The 20,513-nt window shown below is 46.4% G+C and overlaps 1 protein-coding gene across 14 annotated transcripts in view; it reads left to right on the top strand.

Annotated features, from left to right (window-relative positions):
- Positions 1-20,513, top strand: part of LOC118219803 (SRC kinase signaling inhibitor 1-like) — a 148,754-nt gene that overhangs the window by 108,154 nt on the left and 20,087 nt on the right. For 10 of the 14 annotated variants that reach the window (XM_035403230.1, XM_035403227.1, XM_035403232.1 and 7 more), the window contains 10 exons: positions 490-650; positions 4,575-4,750; positions 5,233-5,363; positions 7,906-8,053; positions 8,501-8,801; positions 9,296-9,557; positions 11,596-11,738; positions 12,206-12,361; positions 13,180-13,305; positions 20,255-20,389. In XM_035403230.1, coding sequence (XP_035259121.1) covers positions 490-650; positions 4,575-4,750; positions 5,233-5,363; positions 7,906-8,053; positions 8,501-8,801; positions 9,296-9,557; positions 11,596-11,738; positions 12,206-12,361; positions 13,180-13,305; positions 20,255-20,389 — 1,739 coding nt within the window. Of the gene's footprint in view, positions 1-489; positions 651-4,574; positions 4,751-5,232; positions 5,364-7,905; positions 8,054-8,500; positions 8,802-9,295; positions 9,558-11,595; positions 11,739-12,205; positions 12,362-13,179; positions 13,306-15,741; positions 16,676-20,254; positions 20,390-20,513 lie in introns of those variants that run through there. The other 4 variants (XM_035403229.1, XM_035403228.1, XM_035403241.1 and 1 more) reach the window with 4 other exon arrangements.

The raw sequence follows: 20,513 nt of genomic DNA, 5'->3' as shown, positions 1-20,513 counted from the left end.
GTGGGGCTGTAGGTGTGTTCCTGTGGGCTCTTAGACTGGTGCTTGCGCTGTAGGCGTTGGCCTTTGGGGCGCTGTAGTGTGAAGGGCTCAGTTTGTGGTTTCATGCGGTGTCGTTTTGTGTCCACTGCGGGGTCTGAACGATGTAAACTGATCTGTGGGTGAGGACGGGCCTGTGTCCATCTCTGTTTTGGTCCGCGATGAAAACAAACTTCTGACGTGCTAGCACGTGTGAGCCCTGCGTATTAATTCTGGGTGTGCACGAGAGAGAGAGAGAGAGAGAGAGAGAGAAAAAAAGAGAGAGAGAGCGAGAGAACGAGAGACATAGAGACAGCAGAGAGCAAGCAAGAGAGAAAGAAAGGAGAGAAGAAAGAGATAATGCCAAGCACCTCATCTCCCTAGAAAATATTATGTATGATGCTGCAAAAGTGATTTGTGAAAAAAAAAGTGATTTTGGTAAATGACTCACTGTCACTTTTCTCCGATTGGCAGCCCTGACGCCGTCGGCGCCTCTGGCCCTGATGCCGCCCCCCCCTGCCGGAGCCGCGCAGGCCACCACCGTCACGCGCTTGCAGATGCAGCTGCACCTGCACGACCTGCAGCACAACGCCACCGAGCTGCGCGACCAGCTGTCCCAGCTGCGCAAGATGCAGGTGACGCACCTACGCCTGACCCTTTGAAGAAGAAAGCTTTTTGGAATGTTTTTTCCAAATTATAAGACAGTGTCCCGGCGCTCCATTGCTTTCAATGACATCAGCATTAGAATGTTCATTTAAGACCATCCTAATTAAATATTTGTGATCTTACACCTTAAAGCTGTGGTCTCAAACTCAGTGCCATGGAGGGCCGTGTGCTTGCTGGTTTTTATTCCAGCTTCAGGCCTTGATTATATCATTAATAATTTGCTGAATTAGGGCTGTAGGTCTGCACATAATGCATCACAAAGCGAAATGTGTTATTTGTGTTGTCTAAATAACTACTGTTGCTTATATTTTGTGCTTTAATGCAGTTAAATGCATATGGCTGCATGAGTAATTGGAATCAATTAAGGCAGCATGAATCGGTTGGAATTAAAACCTGCATACACAAGGCCCTCTGTGGCAATGAGTTTGAGACCACTGCCTTGAAGAGTTAACAGTCCCTGCCGAATGCACAAATGTCTCTCTGCATGCCATAACAATCCAGCGAATGCAGGTCCTTTAGTTAACGACCTTTATGATTAGCTTAGCCTTTAGCCATTTTAGATGTGGCCTAAATCAGAACATACGGCATCTTGAGACACGTCTGTGTTCCATTATTTTGTTATGATCGCAACCCCCGAAGCACAAATTCTAACTGTCATTTTTCAGTTGGACCTCTGTCGTGGGATTCTTCCTCTAATACAGTTAGCACACTATCTTTTAAAGCTTTGAATTTGCGTCATTCTATCTGTAGTGTAAGGAGAGAATGTTTTAGATCGGAAAGAGAAGTGATTGTATCTGACTCCCATTTTATTTTAACCGATGTGTGGAACTCTAGACTCTGGACATCTATACACACTGAGGCGTCCTGTTACCCTGGAGAGTAATTCAGCACGAGTCCATGGAATCCCTCTTTTGCTGCATCAATATCACTCCTCGTGGAGAGGTTGATTGCTCCCTGAGGAACCGTCTCTCAGTTTATACACCTTGGGGTGGATGATAAAAGGCAGAATTAATTGGAAAATATTTATTATCCCTTGCATAGTGTCAAATTTACCAGAGCGCTCGTACAGAAGATAGTCCATCAATTGTACAGTAAATCGGACCGGTGAAAATTGCAGCGCCCTCCGCAGTGCTGCAGTCATTGTAACCCTTTAAGGTGTGAGTACAAAAATATGCGATTGGAATTTGGAGATCGGAGAGTTCTAGAACACTGACTTAAGAATAATTTTTTTAAAAACAAAAACATTTCAAAATGCCTACTCTTCCTAGTCAGGGGCAACTTCCGTCTCCCAAAGGAGTTAATGAGGCGCAGTGCTGCGGGTACCCACAGTGCCTTGCAGACGTGTTCTGGCAGTCTGATGGCTGTGTGTGAGGCTGTAAGAGAGAGAAAAAGAGATGGCTGCTTGCCGCAGCTGACTGGTCAGATGGATCGATACGTGCAAAAGCTGGACAGGCCAGAGCTAAGGAACAAGTGATCTCCACTGGACTGGTGAGTCCAGTAAGTACAGTAAATTTACTAAATTTACTGTACTTACTGGGAATTTACTTACCAGTAAGTACATTTTTCAGTCTGTATTTTTGCAGCGCCTCATGTCCTGTAACACAGAGTCCAGGCTGCACAATTTAGTTACTGGTCCTGTCAACTGCTCATCTAGGAGCAGCAAGACAGCTTCCAGAGGTTTGAGAACATAGGTGCAAGGAATGGATGACACTGCAAACGACACATGAAATAGATATTTAGAAGCAGGCAACTGAGCGTCAAAGCACGCGCCGTACCTTTGAACCCCCGTTGCCAGGGTGTACGGAAACACTCGCTGCTGTACGGCATGAATAATGAATAGTACGGCCGATGAATAATGAAGGACGCCGTGCGCTATAGGTTTGCGAGCTGTGAAAAAGGTCCATCACACTGACGGGGGTTCAGACACGCGCCGAAGAGAACGAAGGCTTCTTCGGCCGGAAATGAAAAGCGAGGCCCGTCCGGGCTGCTGCCTGTTTCCTTCCTTGCCTTTTTTTTTTTTTGTCTTTCTCTCCCCCTCTCTTTCTCTGTTTCTCCCTGCCTCCCTCTCTCTCTCTCTTTCTTTCCGCTTCTTCTTTCCCACACTGATTGCTCCTTAGTGCGTGCGGTCTCTGGCCCTGGGACTGAGAGCGGTGGCTCATTCTCACTCCAGCTGCCGTCTGTGTGTGTCGCGTCTCTCCCAGCTGCTCGCCTCCCGCGGCCACGTTTTCCCATCATCCTCTGCTCCAGCTGGGCCCCCTCGCAGCACACGGCGAGGGGGAGCTCAGCGGCCACATCTGCCGCTGCAATGCGCTACTTGCTACGTACAGAGATGGGGCAGCCCTCACCGGGGGTGGCTGTGACTATAGGACTGAGGAGGCTGTGCTTGGTGTGGATGGAATACTTAAAAACACGCACACACACACACACACACACACACACACACACACACACATTTATTGCTATACTTGTGAGGACTTCCCATTGACTACATTCATTCCGTAACCTCTAACCCTAACCCTAACCCCAACCGCTACATGCCTAACCTTAACCCTAACCCTAAGTCTTAACCCTAAAACAGCCTCTTGAACTTGTGGGGACCAGCAAAAGGTCCCCACCTTGCGTAATTTTCCTCATCTTTCTATCCTTGTGGGGACATTTGGTTCTCACAAAGGTAGTAATGCATGTCCACACACACACATACACACACACGTCCATGCACACACACACACAGACACAGACACACACACTTTTGCGTACATGTGCAGCAGGCAATTATGAGGTACTTTCACGGTGATAGAGCAACCCGTTTAATATTGTGGTGTACAAACGTTGGAGGACACAATAAATCAATGAACCATCTCCTTTTGCGTATTAATCCATTTCCATTGCATTTTATTGAATTCAGAAATTCTCTTGTGCTGCCAATGCAGGGGTTTAAAGCCATCACAGAATGACAGGTTCTGTCCAATAAAACACCTAATTAATTTAGATTAGGGACCGCAGCCTGGAATGCATACTCATTGTCTTTGCACACCAATACAGACCAGAGCAAGAGCAGGGCCCGTTTGTTAACACACAGACACATGCACCCACGCGTGTGCACTGATTTTAATTTAATGCTGTGAATTAGGGAAGCGTAATATATCGCAACGATAATTATTAAATGCAATAAAGGTCATGGCCACCGTGCAGTGTATTGCCTTTCTTTGCCTTTTTCTCTTTAATTATACCTGATGCGGTAGTAAACAACCACACTTCAGAGGCCGCGTGAAATACTTCTGGAAAAAAATGTCACCACTGTTATCTGTTGGGTGACCATAAGGCAGCCAATCAGCAACAAGGGCTTGCAGCTCCACGTGATTGACAAAATAACATGATCACACTGAAGCTGTACAACTGTGATGCTGATTGGCTGTCTTATCAACATCCAATAGATAACAGTGGTCACTTTTTTTTCTCCAGGAAGCATTTTACACAGCCTCTGAAGTGTGGTTGTTTACTACCACATCAGGTATAATTAAAGAGAAAAAGACAAAGAAAGGCAGTACACTGCACGGTGGCCGTGACCTTTATTGCATTTAATAATTATTGTTGCGATATATTACACTTCCCTAATTCACAGCATGAAATTAAAATCAGTGCACACGCGTGGGTGCATGTGTGCGTGTGTTAACCAACGGGCCCTGCTCTTGCTCTGATCTGTATTGGTGTATTGGACTACTTCAGGTATAATTTTTTTTTTAAAAGGAAAGGTAATGCACCATATGCTATCTATGATTGTTATTGCATTTGATAAATATCGTCGTGATATATCGCCCGTTTCTACAACGAATAAGTAAAAAATGTTCCACACAATTCAATGTGTTTGCGTCCGTGTGTGTGTTTGTGTGCAGCTCCAGAACCAGGACTCAGTGCGGTCGCTGCTGAAGCGGACGGAAACAGAGATCAGCGTGCGAGTGACGGATGCACTACGCAAACAGGAGGACCCCCTGCAAAGGCAGCGCCTCCTGGTGGAGGAGGAACGACTGAAGTACCTGAACGAGGAGGAGCTGATTATTCAGCAGTTGCAGTGCGTTTGGTCACTTAACATCAGTGCTTGTCACTAGCATTTTAACATTAGACTGAGAATGAATTTTAAAGGGAGCACAGACACTGACTGTCAAAGGGATGACAAAATTACTATGCTTTCAGTTTCTAATGGAACATACTTGTTCCACATGCCAGGGCAATTTAGTGCAGCAATTGTAGCAGAGAAAACATGACAACTGTCTATTACTGTTAAATTGTTCAATTGTTCAAACAAAAAAAGAAGCTAGCAAATTGTCTCAACTTGTAACAGCTTCTAAAATAAATTGGAAAAGTTCAATGAAAACATATTTGATATTATAAACCTCCAGTAAGCTTGACGTAACACATTTGGATTCTCCCTACTCTGCCCATAAGTGTAGTCTGTTTGATTTGCGACAGGAAGGTGTGTAAGAGTAAAGCAGTAACTTCATGGTAGCCATTTTGAGTCATTGTGGTCTGTGGTCTAACTGCTTCGTCCTGCAGTGACCTGGAGAAATCTGTGGAGGAGATCCAGAAGGACTCGTCAGTGAACCACCGGCTGGTGACGGCGCAGGAGCTGGAGGAGAAGGCCACAGTGCTGAGGAAGCTGGGAGAAACGCTCACCGAGCTTAAGAGTGAGTCCTTAGCTTGGAGATCTGCTGAGAAGCGCACTCTAGTAGACATCTAGAGGAGGGAAATCCACAACTGTAATGCTTTTTCGCCTGTTCACTGATTCACAAAGTACCACAGAGAGTGGAAAGTGTGTACAACTGCGCTGCCAGTGAAACAGGGACACATTGCTGGGTCATGCATATTTAAATTGTGCTATCTGCATCATTTTCAGAACCAAAATAACTAATTTATTTTGTAAATGAGGCTCAATTTGTGGCATGCCTGATTTACGACGATGATCTCAAATTACCTCTCGCTATTAGAATGGATTTCTTAAGACAACCTGAAATTTGGCAGTAATTGGGTGCAGTCTATTTAAAATCCATGCAGGAGAACAAATATTCCATACAACGGTCTCCATCTTTGGATTAACATAAAAATTAACTAAAAATGACAAGCTATCATTCAGTACTATAATTGCTTTTGGTCAAGGGTGCCATTGAATCTGCCACTTACGATTTTCGTTTTCTGCTGTCATTTAAAGGCATACTATTCAGGATTTCTTCTCTTGCTTCACTCCTGTATTTACAATAAAAAAAATTCCTCCTCTATTCTCAACCCTTCCTACAACCCCCAAGATGACGAAGCTCACGCACCAAAAAAACAGCTAAATATTTTGCTCTGGCTAGCTATGGCGGTAGCTTTATAACATCGTATTGCTGGCTGTTGTAAGTTCGGGGAAGTAGCATAGAAGACCTCCAGGCTGCGGCCAACCAGCCAAAGGGGCAACAAAGGCAAATGACCCGCTCATTCATCTAAGATAGAAATTTAGTGAAATATGAAATGTACCTCTCTGACAATGGATATTGGTCTGTAGTAGACAAACTACAGTCATATCTGGAAAATATGCCTAACTTATACGGGATAGTAGGATTTTCTGACTGGTGGACCCACCCCTATTAACTAGCAAATGATAGCTAGCTAGCTCATATGAACCAAGAGAAGTGGATTGGAATCTTATCCTTCAGCTAAGTTGTTGCTTTGTAAAATATCAGACCCACAGCAAATTCTCTGGCCCTCACGGCCAGCCAGCTAACGGCCTGCCAAACATAACTGAATTTAGTCAGCTAATAATGGAAGCTACCTAACGTCACCAAACGCTGACCAGCCACAGCTACCAAGGTGACCCTATCTCTCCAGCACTTGCTGAAAACGCACCACTGTAGCCAGCCCATACATGTTTTCTCTTCTCCTTCTACTGGCCACATGCTTTTCAGATACTGCCCACAAAGAAAAAAGGGTCCCAAACACTTTTTAGAACAACAAATACAAGCAGACAAGCAAGGACTGGGCAAAAGTGCACACAGGTACAGATTGTCAGTGCATCACAGTAATGACTGAGCAGGGTTGTTTTATAACATTCTCAAGGTGAAAATCCTGCATAGTATGCCTTTAAGTTGACTGTTTTACTGTACAAAGATTTATAGTTAGCCTTACTCTTGTTTGGCCTTAAACCTTGTTACTTTAATAAAAATCATTAATAGGAATGTTAAATTCATATGAGTTTCATGTAGTTTTCTGGTCATTCAAACAATCTCATTTGTGGCTCCCTTTTTAATAATTCATGCACCATAAGTGTGCACCAAATAAAAATAAGAAAAATTTTGTCTAAAATGACACGATTCCAATGAATTCAGCTTCCCTAAATGGCGGCTGAAAACCAGTAACAATGAAATTCTGCAAGGTGTTAAATGAGATAGGTGCTCAGTTTATGACATAATAAATGAGATCATTTGGCCTAAACTATGTGGAACATACCCATCAAAAAACAAAACAAACCGCATGTTTGTAACAGGGTGTAATTAAATTTTCCCACCCGCAGTATGCGATTCAGTGGTGTCAATACCGTAGACTCAAGTATCTTTCTCTGGTTGAATATTTTGTTGGACCAGTTATTCATCACGCTTCATACATCATGTGTTACAGTACATTGTCATCGAGTCCCACGCTTCATGATGAGTTGAATTGAAGGCCATTTTTTCTTTTGATTCTCCTATAAAGATCATTCCATGTTTTGTTTATGTCTGCTCCGTCGTATTGAGCAGCACCTATGCAGCCCTAAAATTCTGCGCAGGAGACTTCCATATATGAAACCTTCGGTTAAAGTTCATTTCTCAGTTCTGGTCATAGCAAGTGAGCACCGACCCAAGATTTATAGCACCAGTTTAGAACACTTGATGTTTCTCTTTCTCCCCAACATTGTTTTCACCCATTTCAATGTGTCTCGGTCTTGTCCAGTTCTGCCATCATTAACTGCACTCTCCGACTATTTGGGCATGGTTACAGGGTTACTTCATTTGCATCTATACTTAAGTAAATCAGTCATTAATATGGCCGGGATAACACACAACTGGTGTGCAATAAGTACCATTAAGTATTCTTTCGTAGTAGATCTGACAGTGTTAATTAATACATGGTGTGTGTGTGTGTGTGTGCATGTGTGTATGTCTGTGTGTGCACGTGTAAGGATGTGTGTATTGATCTCCGCTTCTTCTGTCCCTGCAGACCAGTTCCCCAGCCTACAGAGTAAGATGCGGGTGGTGTTAAGGGTGGAGGTGGAGGCGGTCAAGTTCCTCAAGGAGGAGCCACATAGGCTGGACGCCTTACTGAAACGCTGCAAGACGGTCACAGACACGCTGACCACCCTGCGCAGGCATGACCATACACCGACCGCACTGCCATAAACTAGTTACACTATTATTCACTGCAGTATTGCACTGGCTTATACTGAAGTGAGAATTTTTGCATTTGCTTCAAGCACACCCCTCCACATCTTCATCCGAATGCCTAATGTGGTTCTCCTGTGGTTCTCTTCATCCGAATGCCTAATGTGGTTCTCCTGTGGTTCTCTTCGTCCCAACGCCAAATGTGATTCTGTTGTGGTTCTCTACGTCCTAATGCCTAATGTGGTTCTCTTGTTTAGACAATGACATACAACAGCTCCATACTATAAGATCTCACACGGTGACCAATATGGGCAGTGAGATCAGATTAAACCAATCAATATTAGGTCTTGTAATTCTCCCAGATTGCCCCTGGTGACATATATGTTGCTTTCCTCACAGCTGATAATAACGGTGATCTGTGTGTATCCCTGCAGGCAAGTGAATGAGGGAACATGGAAGAGCCAGGAGGACTTTGCAAGCTCGTTGCCCAAGCAGGGGGACGAATTTAGCAAGAGTGCAGACTTTGACATTCCTACCAGCCCTCCTCTCAGCCTCAACAGCCTGGGGGGCAGCACCAGCCTCTCCAACTGGACCCCTCACTCCAGCCCCAGCCAAGGCAACCCCTCGGGTCTGCACCACGACCCCCAGCCCCCGGGGTCCCTGAAGAACCGGGCCCTGGACGATCTGTCGGGCCGCCGGGGCGTAGACAAATCGGTGTCGGCGGAGGTCAGACTGGTACTGGGCACCTGTCTTGCATGCGCACTACTTTGTGTGTCCCCTGTGTCTGATCGATAGTGTGTGTATGTGTGTGTGTGTGTGTGCGTGAGACAATGTCTGTGTTATAGGAATGTATGCCTGTGTTTGGATTTGAGCATTTGTGTCTGGGTTCTGATTTGTGTTTGCGTGCAGCCTTGTCTGTATGTGTGTTGGCATGCACAGGACAATTTGGATACTGCATATTTGAGGTTTTGTGAGGTTAGTGAGGATAGTTTTGGACATACAGTGCAATCAGTACCCAGTGGGCTGAGAGGTTTATTTATCGAATAGAGCCCCTGAAAGAAGCAATGACCTGCATCTGTGACCTTGCTGTGTGTGTGTGTGTGTGTGTGTGTGTGTGTGTGCGTGTGTGTGTGCGTGTGTGTGTGCGTGTGCGTGTGCGTGCGCGTGCGCGTGTATGTGTGCGTGCGTGCGTGCGTGCGTATGTATGTGTGTGTGTGTGTGTGTATCAGGCCGCTGAGCGGGACTGGGAGGAGAAGCGGGCGAACCTGACGCAGTACAGCGCCCAGGACATCAACCGGCTCCTGGAGGAGACGCAGGCTGAACTCATGAAGGCCATACCGGACCTGGACTTTGCAGCCAAGCAGATCAACAAGCCCTCGGCGATCCCCGTGTCCCAGAGCGGCAACACCACCCCGGAGCTCCGCCCAAACAAGCCCCAGCACTCCACCCACAAGCTGTCCAGCAAGGAGCCCGGCTCACGGCGTGGCTCTGGTTAGACATCACGCCAAGCCACAGAATCCTGCATACCGATCCTCACTGATAATTCATGAACACTGATAGTCGCTGATAATCCATAAACACTGATAGTCACTGATAGAGTGGACTCTGATCCTCACTGATAATTCATAAGCACTGATAGTCACTGATAGAGTGGACTCTGATCCTCACTGATAATTCATAAGCACTGATAGTCACTGATAGAGTAGACTCTGATCCTCACTGATAATTCATAAACACTGATAGTCACTGATAGAGTAGACTCCGATCCTCACTGATAATTCATAAACACTGATAGTCACTGATAGAGTGGACTCTGATCCTCACTGATATCCATAAACACTGATAGTCACTGATAGAGTGGACTCTGATCCTCACTGATAATTCATAAGCACTGATAGTCACTGATAGAGTAGACTCTGATCCTCACTGATAATCCATAAACACTGATAGTCACTGATAATTCATAAACACTGATAGTCACTGATAGAGTGGACTCTGATCCTCACTGATATCCATAAACACTGATAGTCACTGATAGAGTGGACTCTGATCCTCACTGATAATTCATAAGCACTGATAGTCACTGATAGAGTAGACTCTGATCCTCACTGATAATCCATAAACACTGATAGTCACTGATAATTCATAAACACTGATAGTCACTGATAATTCATAAACACTGATAGTCACTGATAGAGTAGTCTCTGATCCTCACTGAAAATTCATAAACACTGCTAGTCACTGATTGAGTGGACTCTGGTACTCGCTGATAAGGTAGACACTGATACCTACTGATTGGCTGGTCACTGGTGCTCACTGGTGTGCCCTGCGATGAATTGTTGGCCTCTCTAGGGTGTATTCCTGCCTCTCGCTCAGTGCACGCTGAGCGACACCTCGCGACCCTGCCCTGGATAACCGGTATAGATAATGGATGGATGCACGGATGATACTCACTGAAGGAGTGAACATTACTACTTATTGACTGGACACTGATACAGATTGACTGGACAATGATACTCCCTGACAATGGGGACACTGATACAGATTGACTGCTCACTGATACTCACTGACAGCTAGAAAACTAGCCAGTTAGCTAATTTGGCCATGTTCTTGCTGACTGGAGGTTTTTTTGTGTGGTTTTTCACCCCCTCGGGTGCAAAATATAATTGTAGTTAGATAGTTTGCCCTTATTGCTACATGCTAACATTAGCTGACATTTATTATATTCTGATTCTGGGTATATTTTGGTTGTATTTTTAAAAATTTTTTTAGATATAAATAAAACATTTCCTAGTACAAGAGTTCCTTCAGTCATTGCTATTTAGTAAAACCTATCTAAGTTAATTGATTACAACTTGAGTGATTCCACACTGGGTAGTTATTTCACGTGTTATTTATTCAATGCTAAACGTTAGATAAAAGTGCCTTAATGTTTTCCCTCCGGTTGCTGCTTATAGTTGTCTGGAGCCACCCGTGTGCTTTTAAGTTGTGTCTTCGTGTCTGTCTCAGCAGTAAATTAGACATAGGGAAAGATAGGGTGATAGTTAAGGGGTAAATAATTGGCAAAGCTTTGTGACGATTTCAAGATGAAAGCAAGTTTCAGGGAGAGTTCGTCTGCCTCCGTTGCTGACTTTGAGCACCTTGAGAGCACCTTGAGAGTAAGATTCTTGATCTCAGTGGCCAGCTTTCTGGACTCTACTGTTTGCAATTGGTAGAGTTCCAGGAACTGAGTAGCATGTCCTTTAAGGAGCTGGTGTGCATGCCAAGGCAGGGAAGGGGGGGAGAATCCAGAGCAGGCTGGGAGAGATAGTTGGGTACAGTAGTGCAGAAAAGCGTAGAAATTTAGAATTAAGGGTGTAATGCAATTCAGCAAACTAATATGCAAAGACAGCTTCTGAAGCGTTTGCTCACTGGCATTTAAAATAATCGCTTGCTCAGTAAGGAAACACTCTTTTTAGGACACTCATGAATGCTGAAGTACGTAGGTTGTTTGTAGGTTGTTTTAAGCGATGCCAACGTCTCTCTGCAGACGAGCTGATGGTGCCTCGGTATCGCACGGAGAAGCCCTCCAAGTCGCCCCCGCCCCCGCCACCCCGCCGTAGCTTCCCATCGTCCCACGGGCTCACCACCAACCGCAGCGGGGAGGTCATCGTCACCAGCAAGACCATCAAGGTGGGGGCGATGGACATATATTACAGAGAATAATCCATGAGGAAGATACCACAGAACACACACACACACAAATGTGAAATGCAAACAAAAAAAAACAAGCAAAGGACCTTAGATTTTTGAATATCAGCTGGCTGTGATATCCTGACAGCCTTTCCATGTGCACCTCCTAAACCCTTGGTGTCCCATCCCTGTTGTACTGCAAGCATGTTCCTCACTCTCTCTCATGTCCCCTGTTGTCTTATGGCCTTGATACACAGGCACCATTTTGAGGCAATGCGGATGGGCAATTTCTCCCACAAATGTGACCAATAGTATTTTTCACCGTACTTTCATTTCGCTGAGCCCACGATGTCATCCTCACCGATTCGGTCCCATTTGCTCGCCTCCGTCCTTCTTCCGGACGGTATCGGCCGTCTACATAAAAGCATTGCCTGTGTACCGTGGCACTTATTGTTCCGTCTGCGCAGAAGTCCGAGTCGGAGGAGACGGAGACCCAGAAACCCCACGTCAAGCTGCGGCGGACCGTCTCCGAGGCCCCGCGGCCCGCCTCCACCCCCCCTGTCATCGCCGCGTCGGGGGTCAAGGAAGATGACGACGAGGAGAAGATCATCGCCGAGCTGGAGGTAGGAGGCTAGGTTTCGGGGAGGGGAGCCAAAAATTGCACATCGTCAGTCGGCCGACACACTAGTAATTCAGCTGTCTCACAAAATTGTTGCAACATTGTGAACACAGCAAGAGTGTTAGCACGTTGTCTGCATTGCTGCCACACTCTTCACCTAAGCTACAAACTACTGGTAGACTATGCCCTTCACTATTTATAAGTCTCAATATTTATAGTGTTTTCACAGTTATTGTTATTAAGTGCCTCTATTAAAGTTCTTCATTTGACACCATGCAAGATGTTTTTGAAAGACCATGTGTGCTGTTCCGTCCGGCTGTGTGTGATCACCGAAGGTCTTGGAGATTTACAAAACATATTAACAGAGGCAACAAATCAACTCTTGCTGTATAGTTGTTTTGCCTCAGGCACATGAGGTCAGATGAATGCAACAACCCAGTGACCCCATTTACCCCCTGCCTCGATGGACCCAGCCCTGTTCTTGAGTTTGGACGCAGTGCTAAACTCCACACAAGCTGCACTCTCACTGATTGAACTCCGTAAGTGAGTGAGAGATACCCAGCTAGCCACATTAATCAGTGTCTCTAGAAGGTTCTGGAATGGGATCTGAAAGCTCCTTGATCGTGCTGCTCCTTCTGTTCCCTGTCCTACATGTTGCTGGAAGTGAAGAGCAGGCGGACCTGCGCTGCCATTTTGCTGTTCTCGGCTGTATATAACATTCACTTTTTTATGCTGTGTCCTTTGTGCCGGGTTAAGAGGCTTCCCTGTCTGGCACCTGTCACTCACCGTGTCTCCGCCCCCTGCCCCTCCCCTTCCTGCCAGGTGTTTCAGAGAGCCCCAATTAGAGTCAAAGTGTCCCCTCCCCACTCCCTGCCCAGCACCCTGCGCAGGACCAGTACCCCTCCCTCCAGCCTGGACCTGTGGCCCTCAGGGGCCACGGGAAGGAAGGTAAACCCGTGCCGGCTTCTGTGGACTGCTGCCCTCGAGGGCCCTCCCTCTGCCTCGCCTTCGTCCCTCCCTCATTCCCCTCACTAACCCCTCCCCCTCACGCATCAGGTGCCACTAACTCACCTGCGGGCGACAAGGGGATTCAGTCCAGGGTCATAGCAGCCGGCCTCCGACCCCAATACATATGCCAGTTTTCTCTCTCTGCTGCCTGCATGCTTGGGTTGCAGTGGTGCAGTGTCTCTACTCTGTCTCAGTCTGAGGGCATGGGAGCAGCTGCGAACACCAAACGGATACAAGGGAGGGAGGCATTCCCTCCTTCGGGCCATCGTAGAGACAAACAGCCGCGACAGACACGATTTCGATTGAAGAGGCCAGGGGTTTCAAATACGGCGGCAGTTGGTCCGGTTCTCTGGCGCATTATTCAGTTTGAGTCCTCGCGATCCGTGTATATCATGGCAAGCCATTGCTGTTTCAGTCTCGCAAACGGCAAATTGGTTTCGAGCAATTCTTTTCACCATTTTTCACTTGCAAAACAGAAAATACGGAGAGACTAATAAGAGGCTGGCGGGCAAAAGGCAGGGTCATCAGTCAAAACTGTTCAGGCATGCCAGTCATTGAGATAATGTATCTTTCAGTGTCCTGTTCAAAAATTAGCTGGGTGTAATGGGTGTAACACAGCACGTTCTAAAAGTGAGTCTCGTTTTTTTGTTTAAAGCTTCAGTTTTTCTAAAGGTCCACTATGAAGGCAAGGGGAAGTTTTAACATACTAGTTAGCTGGAAAATTACGGAGGAAATGTTCGTTTTAAAGAAATCATTGTGCTTAAGGTTTTCTCTTTAAGTTTTATTCGTGTTCAATGGGTGGTGTGTTTTACCAGGGTCCAGGAGCTTCTGACCGACTGCACTGGCGAATATCCCAGCTGCATATGCTCCCACCTGGGGGGGGGGGGGGGTTTCATCCTAATTAATTTGAACTTTTACATTTAGGATTATCTATAATAACGTGCCCTCCTCTATCCACCCCCCTCTGCAGTCCTTTTTCAGAAACACAAACACTCATTTACGTCATTTAACTTTAGGCCTACAACAACAGACTAAATAGCCTAGGTTGGATATAGTAGTCCAAACGTAAAATAATTATGAATGCTAATTTCTTGTGGCAGCCCTAGTGTGTCTGTGCTATTTCGGAGACATCTTAGAAGCGTCTGTTTTACGACCTTTGATCCAATTTTTCTGTGTGTGACCGTTTGATTTTCATTAAACTGAGGTGAGTTAGGCCTATGTTATGGCTAGAGTGGTGGGAGCCGTGACTGAAGACGTTAAGATTTTGAGAATGTTCCCTGAATCTCCCTGCATACTGTGTACTGCTTTGTTGTACACTTCTACTTCACATTCCAGCCTGTCTGAAGTCTCTTACCACAACTGTATTACTCCTTGAAACAAGGTCTTCATGCGGTAAACAATTTATTTTGAATTCACATTTGCATTATTATGCCTCTAATTATAAGACTGAAGTGACACTGCTCCCTGCGTGTGGTCGAACCGACGATGTGACTCGTTTTAAAAATGTCAATTTAGACATCGACATTTTGTCTCCGCCTTTCCCCCACCCTCCTCTCATTAGTCTCCCTGTTTTATTATTTTGAAAAACGGAAAAAGGAAATGTTAAAAACGGCTTTGCCGTTTGCGAGGCTCAGACAGCAGTTTGCCACGATATACACGGATCCCTCGCTCCCCACACACACCCCGCACGCACACACACCACCTCATCTAACAGTCTGGATCCCGCCGTCTGTCTAACTGATGTACTGACACCACTAGCTCATGTCTGCTATAATAACAGTGATGACAACCTAACAACACCTTCTCTTATTACTAACCTGAGCACTCACTTCAAATCTCTTACACTTAAGGAAGTCTCAGGTCTAGTAATGAACAGCTGGATTGTACGTGCAGAACCAAACGTGTGTTGTGTGTCAAGGGCGGTTGGGGGTTGGCAATGTGTTAATGACGTACATTACAGCGGAAAGCAATGCGATCGGTAGGTGAGTAAGGTGTGATCATGCCAGGGGTTAACCTCCTGCGTCTTTGCACCAAGTTTGTAGATGAAATATTAAAAAAAGTGATGTGGTGGTATTAGACATGGTGCCAGAGTGTGCCGTGTGTCCAGAGGTGGAAAATCCAGGTTCAGAAAGTAAAAGTCCTCCCCGGTATTTTGTTCCAACCACGTGGATTCCTTAATTAGTGCAATTCTTAAGCCGAGAGGTAGAACTAGTCAGTAGAATAAGCTGGCTGGGTTAATGGGTGGAAGAAATACATGGCAGGACTTTTACTTTCTGACCCCTGGACTTTCCACCTGTGTGTGTGTCATCGTGTGGGCTGTGGTGGTGGTGGTAGAGTGCCGTGTGGTCATGTGGTACCGTACACTGTGTCTGTCAGACATCCTCAGCTTCCCTGGACTGCTCCGGCCTACGGTGGGAGTTGGGCAAACTGTATAAGCGTAACGCCAGCTCCCCAGCACCAGACTCACAGGTACGCACCTGATGCAAACAGTGATTTTTTTTGTGCTTCCTGTTGTTACACTGCTGTGAATCTCTTCCGCCGGATAAATTTGTATCCCCCGAGATTCGTTCGTGCTGCAGTTTGAACAAGCGAGCTGCGTATCGACCTCCCTGTAAGAGAGAGGGCACCGAACCCGGACCACGTCTGTGTTTCATCAGCGCTAAATGAACGCGATGGGGCCCCCGAAAGACGGCTAAGCCGCAGTTGGCTACCGCGGCGGTTGCGTGCGAACCTATTGGGAATGGCTGCGTGGAAAACAGCCTGAGAAAGAGCAAGCCTGAGTGAACAGTTTGCCCTTTTCGCGGAAAAAGCTGGCTGGCTGCAGCGAGGGAGGCGCTCTGAGTAAAGGTCGTTGTCAGAGCTGTCCAGACCTATTAAAACCTGCTCTGCAGCCTCTCTCCGGTTCTGCTTCACTTTGTTATTCCAACCTCCGCCCCCCTTTTCTGTGAGGTTGCTCTCATTATAATGACAGTGAACAGCCAACAGAAAGTCTGACGCTGCTCTTTGTTGTTATCACAGACAGCATTAAATTGGATTATCATTCTCTGTCATTTTAGTGATTATTATACTCCAGTAATCATTGCTGTAGGGTAGTGGTGGTAGAAGTAGCAGGTTTTGTTAATGTAGAAGAATAATTTGCACTACAATTGAAGCTCAGCTGGTTCTTTCCTGTTTGTTCTTGAATTAATATGGCAGGATTTATCAGTTGAATCTTGGAAGTATTAATAGCCTAGCTCACTGCTCACATCTTTGTTTTCAGGAGCATGATGTTACTGCCCCCAGTTCCTCATCCAGTCAGGTCCCCCGCATCATGCTGACTGACTGCACATCTGTCTCTTCTTCCCGTTCTGAGAGCCCGGTTAGGGCTGGTCCAGAGGGACACTTTGCACAGAGAACATTGCAGGGCATAACCACAGGAAGAGGCTGCAGTAACGTAAAGAGCCCTCACCAAGCCTTTGGTGTCACCACAGCCATTGACCCGAGACTGACCACAGTGGATGACCAACGATTAACGAGGATTGGCCTCACCCCTCAGAAACAGAGCCAGGCACTCCCCAAGGTGTCCAAGCCTCCTGAGGAGATTCCTGTAGTCCGGACACAGAGGAGGCCCCAAAGCTACGAGCTGAGGATCCAGGAGTCCTTTGAAGAGGCGGATGGAGAGGAGGGCAGGGAGGACCTGGCCCTTATTCTCACAGACAGGGAGGTGAGGGTGCTGTCTGGCAGAGAAGCTCAGAAGCTCAGCAGTTCAGGAGCTGGCCAGGAGGTGCGGACTGTGATGGTCCAACCTGAGGCACCAGAGGGCGACGCCGAGCTCCGCGCACCTGGGACTAAACCTTGCAGGCTGCAGTTGAGCAGCACCCCACTGATCCTGTTGTTCGGAGAGTCACTGCAGGTCAAAGAGGCCTACAGACAACTAGAGGCAATGCTGGAGGAGGACGAGGAGGAGGAGGAGGAAGAGGCCGGAGACCTCCAGGCTGGAGGCCAGGTTTACCATCAGAGTCAGAGGTGGAGGCCGGTGCCCAAACCGAGGATGGCGAGGACTCAGGGCGCCTCCAGGAGAGCTGGCCCCAGGATACAGCTTCCCAAGGGGCAGCTGGTCACTCTGAGGGAAGCTTTGAGGCAGGGCCTTCAGACAGGAAACAGAACCCTGCAGCTCCTCATCAGCGCAGAGCGGGACGCCAGCACGTTGTCTCGCAGGGTGGGCGACTGCAGGTCAAAATCACCTTGCCCTGGGGTTTCCGCGTCAACGCCAAATGGTTCAGCCCGTCCTCAGCAGAGTCGAGCTGAGGGGGGCGGGCTTAAAGGGGCGCTGGCAGGAGACGTCCGCAGCAGCACCTTCCAGAGGCTGGACAGCCTGGAGGAGACCATTCGCGTACTGGAGAACACCCTGCAGGAGATCAGCGCCAACCCCTCAGCGGGCTACCTCTTCCCCAGAGACTTTCTCAGGCAGCTGAGCTCTGACAGCAGGAGCGAGCCTTGTAGTACAGGGCAGATCACAGAAGGTCCAATCCCTCCGCCCAGAACTGCAGACTCGGAGGCCACCTCCCCCTCCCCCATCTCCAAGAAGAAGCCTCCTGTCCCACCCAAGCCATCCGGCATCCCGGTCCACCTGATTAAGGTCTTCCCGCCCTCCGTGGTGTGTCATTTCCTGTTTGGTCATACAGTGATCTCCTTGGTACTCTTCTGGCTTGGGATTGGCCTTCTCTCTGACAAATCCTCTCCTGGGAGACAAGCAGGGGCTGTTCTTTCACCAGACTGGCAGTGCTGGACAGCTTAATTTGCTGCTATTGTATCTGTTATGTGCTCTTGCTACTGAAGATATTTCAATTTTTGAATTCTCTTAAAAGTGAATCATATTAAATCGGAGTTCAATTAAAATTAATTAAATTAAATATGAGGATAAAGGTATTGAGAGGCACTTTGGTTGACCTATTACAGGGGCACTTAACAGACTAAAGCAAATAAGTGGTTTCCTAGCTTCCTTGTTTCTTCAGAAAGAGTCTACAACCTCACCTTTAGAGATGGACTGACCCAGGTATAATCCAATGTCGTTGTAATTAGTTTGCTAGGGCTAGCAATTGAGTACTAGCACTGGAACAGTCACACGCTCATTTGGTTGTTGGTCTCTATTTTCTGAAGGTGGGGTTACTGACTTGTTTGAATGCATGGTTGTTGGGAACGTGCGTATTGATTTCTCTGTTCTGTCGTGTTCCCCATCTGTAAATCAGTGGACTCCTGTCGCTGCATCAATAAACTGTCCCCTCCCTCACTGACCTCTCACTAAAAGGTCTGCTGAAGCCTCTTGATTGTTTTTCCCCAACGTGCAGTGGTGTTTCCCGTCCAATACTCTGAAATCAATAACCGAGTTCCAGCCTTATTATTGCTTGATGCCTATTGACGTATTTGCCCCTTGGTTTATGGGACATCCCTTTAAGGTGTGTTAATGGGACATAACATTAGCATGGCTTAGTGCAATGCATAAAGTGAAAGTCTCATCAACATTTTAAAACATGGAACAAGCAAAACATAGATGAAGTGGCTTGGAACATGAAGCCAGTTGAAAAGCAGATTCTCTTGTACTTCCTGTACACTTCCTTCTTATTGTATATCTCTTCCTTCATCAGTACTTCAGACTGAGACAGTGAAAAGCAGCTGCATCTCTTTAGTCCTGCTAAAGGTGGCTGGTGAGGTTTTGGCCTCCATGCATTTTCTCAAATGTCAAACAACATGCCTTAAAGACAGCCATACCTCCAGGCTGTCATATGATAGAGATGTGCCAGGCATTAAGGGACATAGAGTCTTCAGCATCCGTTAAGGCATACTGGTTTCAGCCTTGCTCTCATAAATATCATCAGGGACAAATTGAGAATAGAGACTAAACTTTGGAAGACCATAAAACAAAGATATGTTGGAGAAACTCCCATTTTCAGATTCTGCTTTCAGGTGCGAATGCTAGGAAGCTATAAAAAATGCAGAATAACATTAAAATTCTTAAATTTTTCTAATTTTTTGTCAGATGATTGATTTTTAATGTTATCTACTAAATATATCTTAATGTATTCATTCTGTATTTTTACACTAGAAATGTTATTTCTTCTAATTTAGTGTAGATAGAGCTAATATGATGATTGTATGTACTGCATGTGTGTATGAGCATTCATGTGCGTATGTAGAAACACATACATATACACAGGTATAAAAAATCTTTTATATGGTTATATGAATGTGGAAATGGTTATATGAAATTGAATGGCCAAATTGTGTGTGAATTTGAGAATGACCAACTTGACTTGCTTATTCATTATAGAATTAATAAATAATGGTGGATCTCATTTTAAATGTTGGCTAGTGCACTCTTTACATTTCGCTTGCCTCTGCCAGCAAACCCACAGCAATGTGGTGCTCTGCTCAGCTGTGGGGTGTCCGAAAGTCATTAACTCTTCCCTAATTCACTCTCTCGTTTCGAAATACACACAATTAATAGCAGAATTATCACAGGAGTGCAATCAGGATTTCCATCTCTGACTCTGGTAATGACTGAAATTCTAATTAAAAATACATTAGGAGGCCGTTACCGGGCACCAGCGGTGAAGATATTGTATCTTAACTTTTCATCTGCTTCTGTTCTGCTTTTCCTACAATGAATTAACGAAACCACCAACGAGTCATTATTTGCTCATGCTTAAAAACCTGTGGCTGGCCTTGTCAAAAGTGTTGTCGCACGCAAGAAGAATTTTTATTGGCAAAGTTTCTTAAAACTGGAATTTGTGCGGTGGTTTTATTAGCCGTATCGACTGGGTGATCTGAAAGATTTTCGGGGGGGATGCGAGGGAACAGCTCACTCCGGCTTTGGGACTCACCCGCTGCCCCCTTTCCCTCTCCGCTACAGACCGCTAACAGCTCCCCCGGCCCTGGAAAATCCCTGCACTCCTCCGCTGCCTCCCGTCTCAAGCACCTGCAGCAGACCAGCCCGGAAAAGAACAAGGCAAGCAAGGACTTCCTGAAGATCCAGGGCCAGCAGCAGGTATTTCACTTCTAATGGCCCCCCCTTCACAGCCTGCTCCTTCCACCATGCTAGTGTTGCAGACGTGTACCTATTTGTGCCATTGACAAATGACAATCCCCTGCCCCCCTCCCCCCTCCTGACC

This window comes from Anguilla anguilla, chromosome 2, assembly GCF_013347855.1.
Source record: "Anguilla anguilla isolate fAngAng1 chromosome 2, fAngAng1.pri, whole genome shotgun sequence".
Lineage (NCBI taxonomy): Eukaryota > Metazoa > Chordata > Actinopteri > Anguilliformes > Anguillidae > Anguilla > Anguilla anguilla.
Note: the sequence above shows the minus strand (reverse complement) of the source record. Positions and strands in the feature narration are given on the sequence as shown.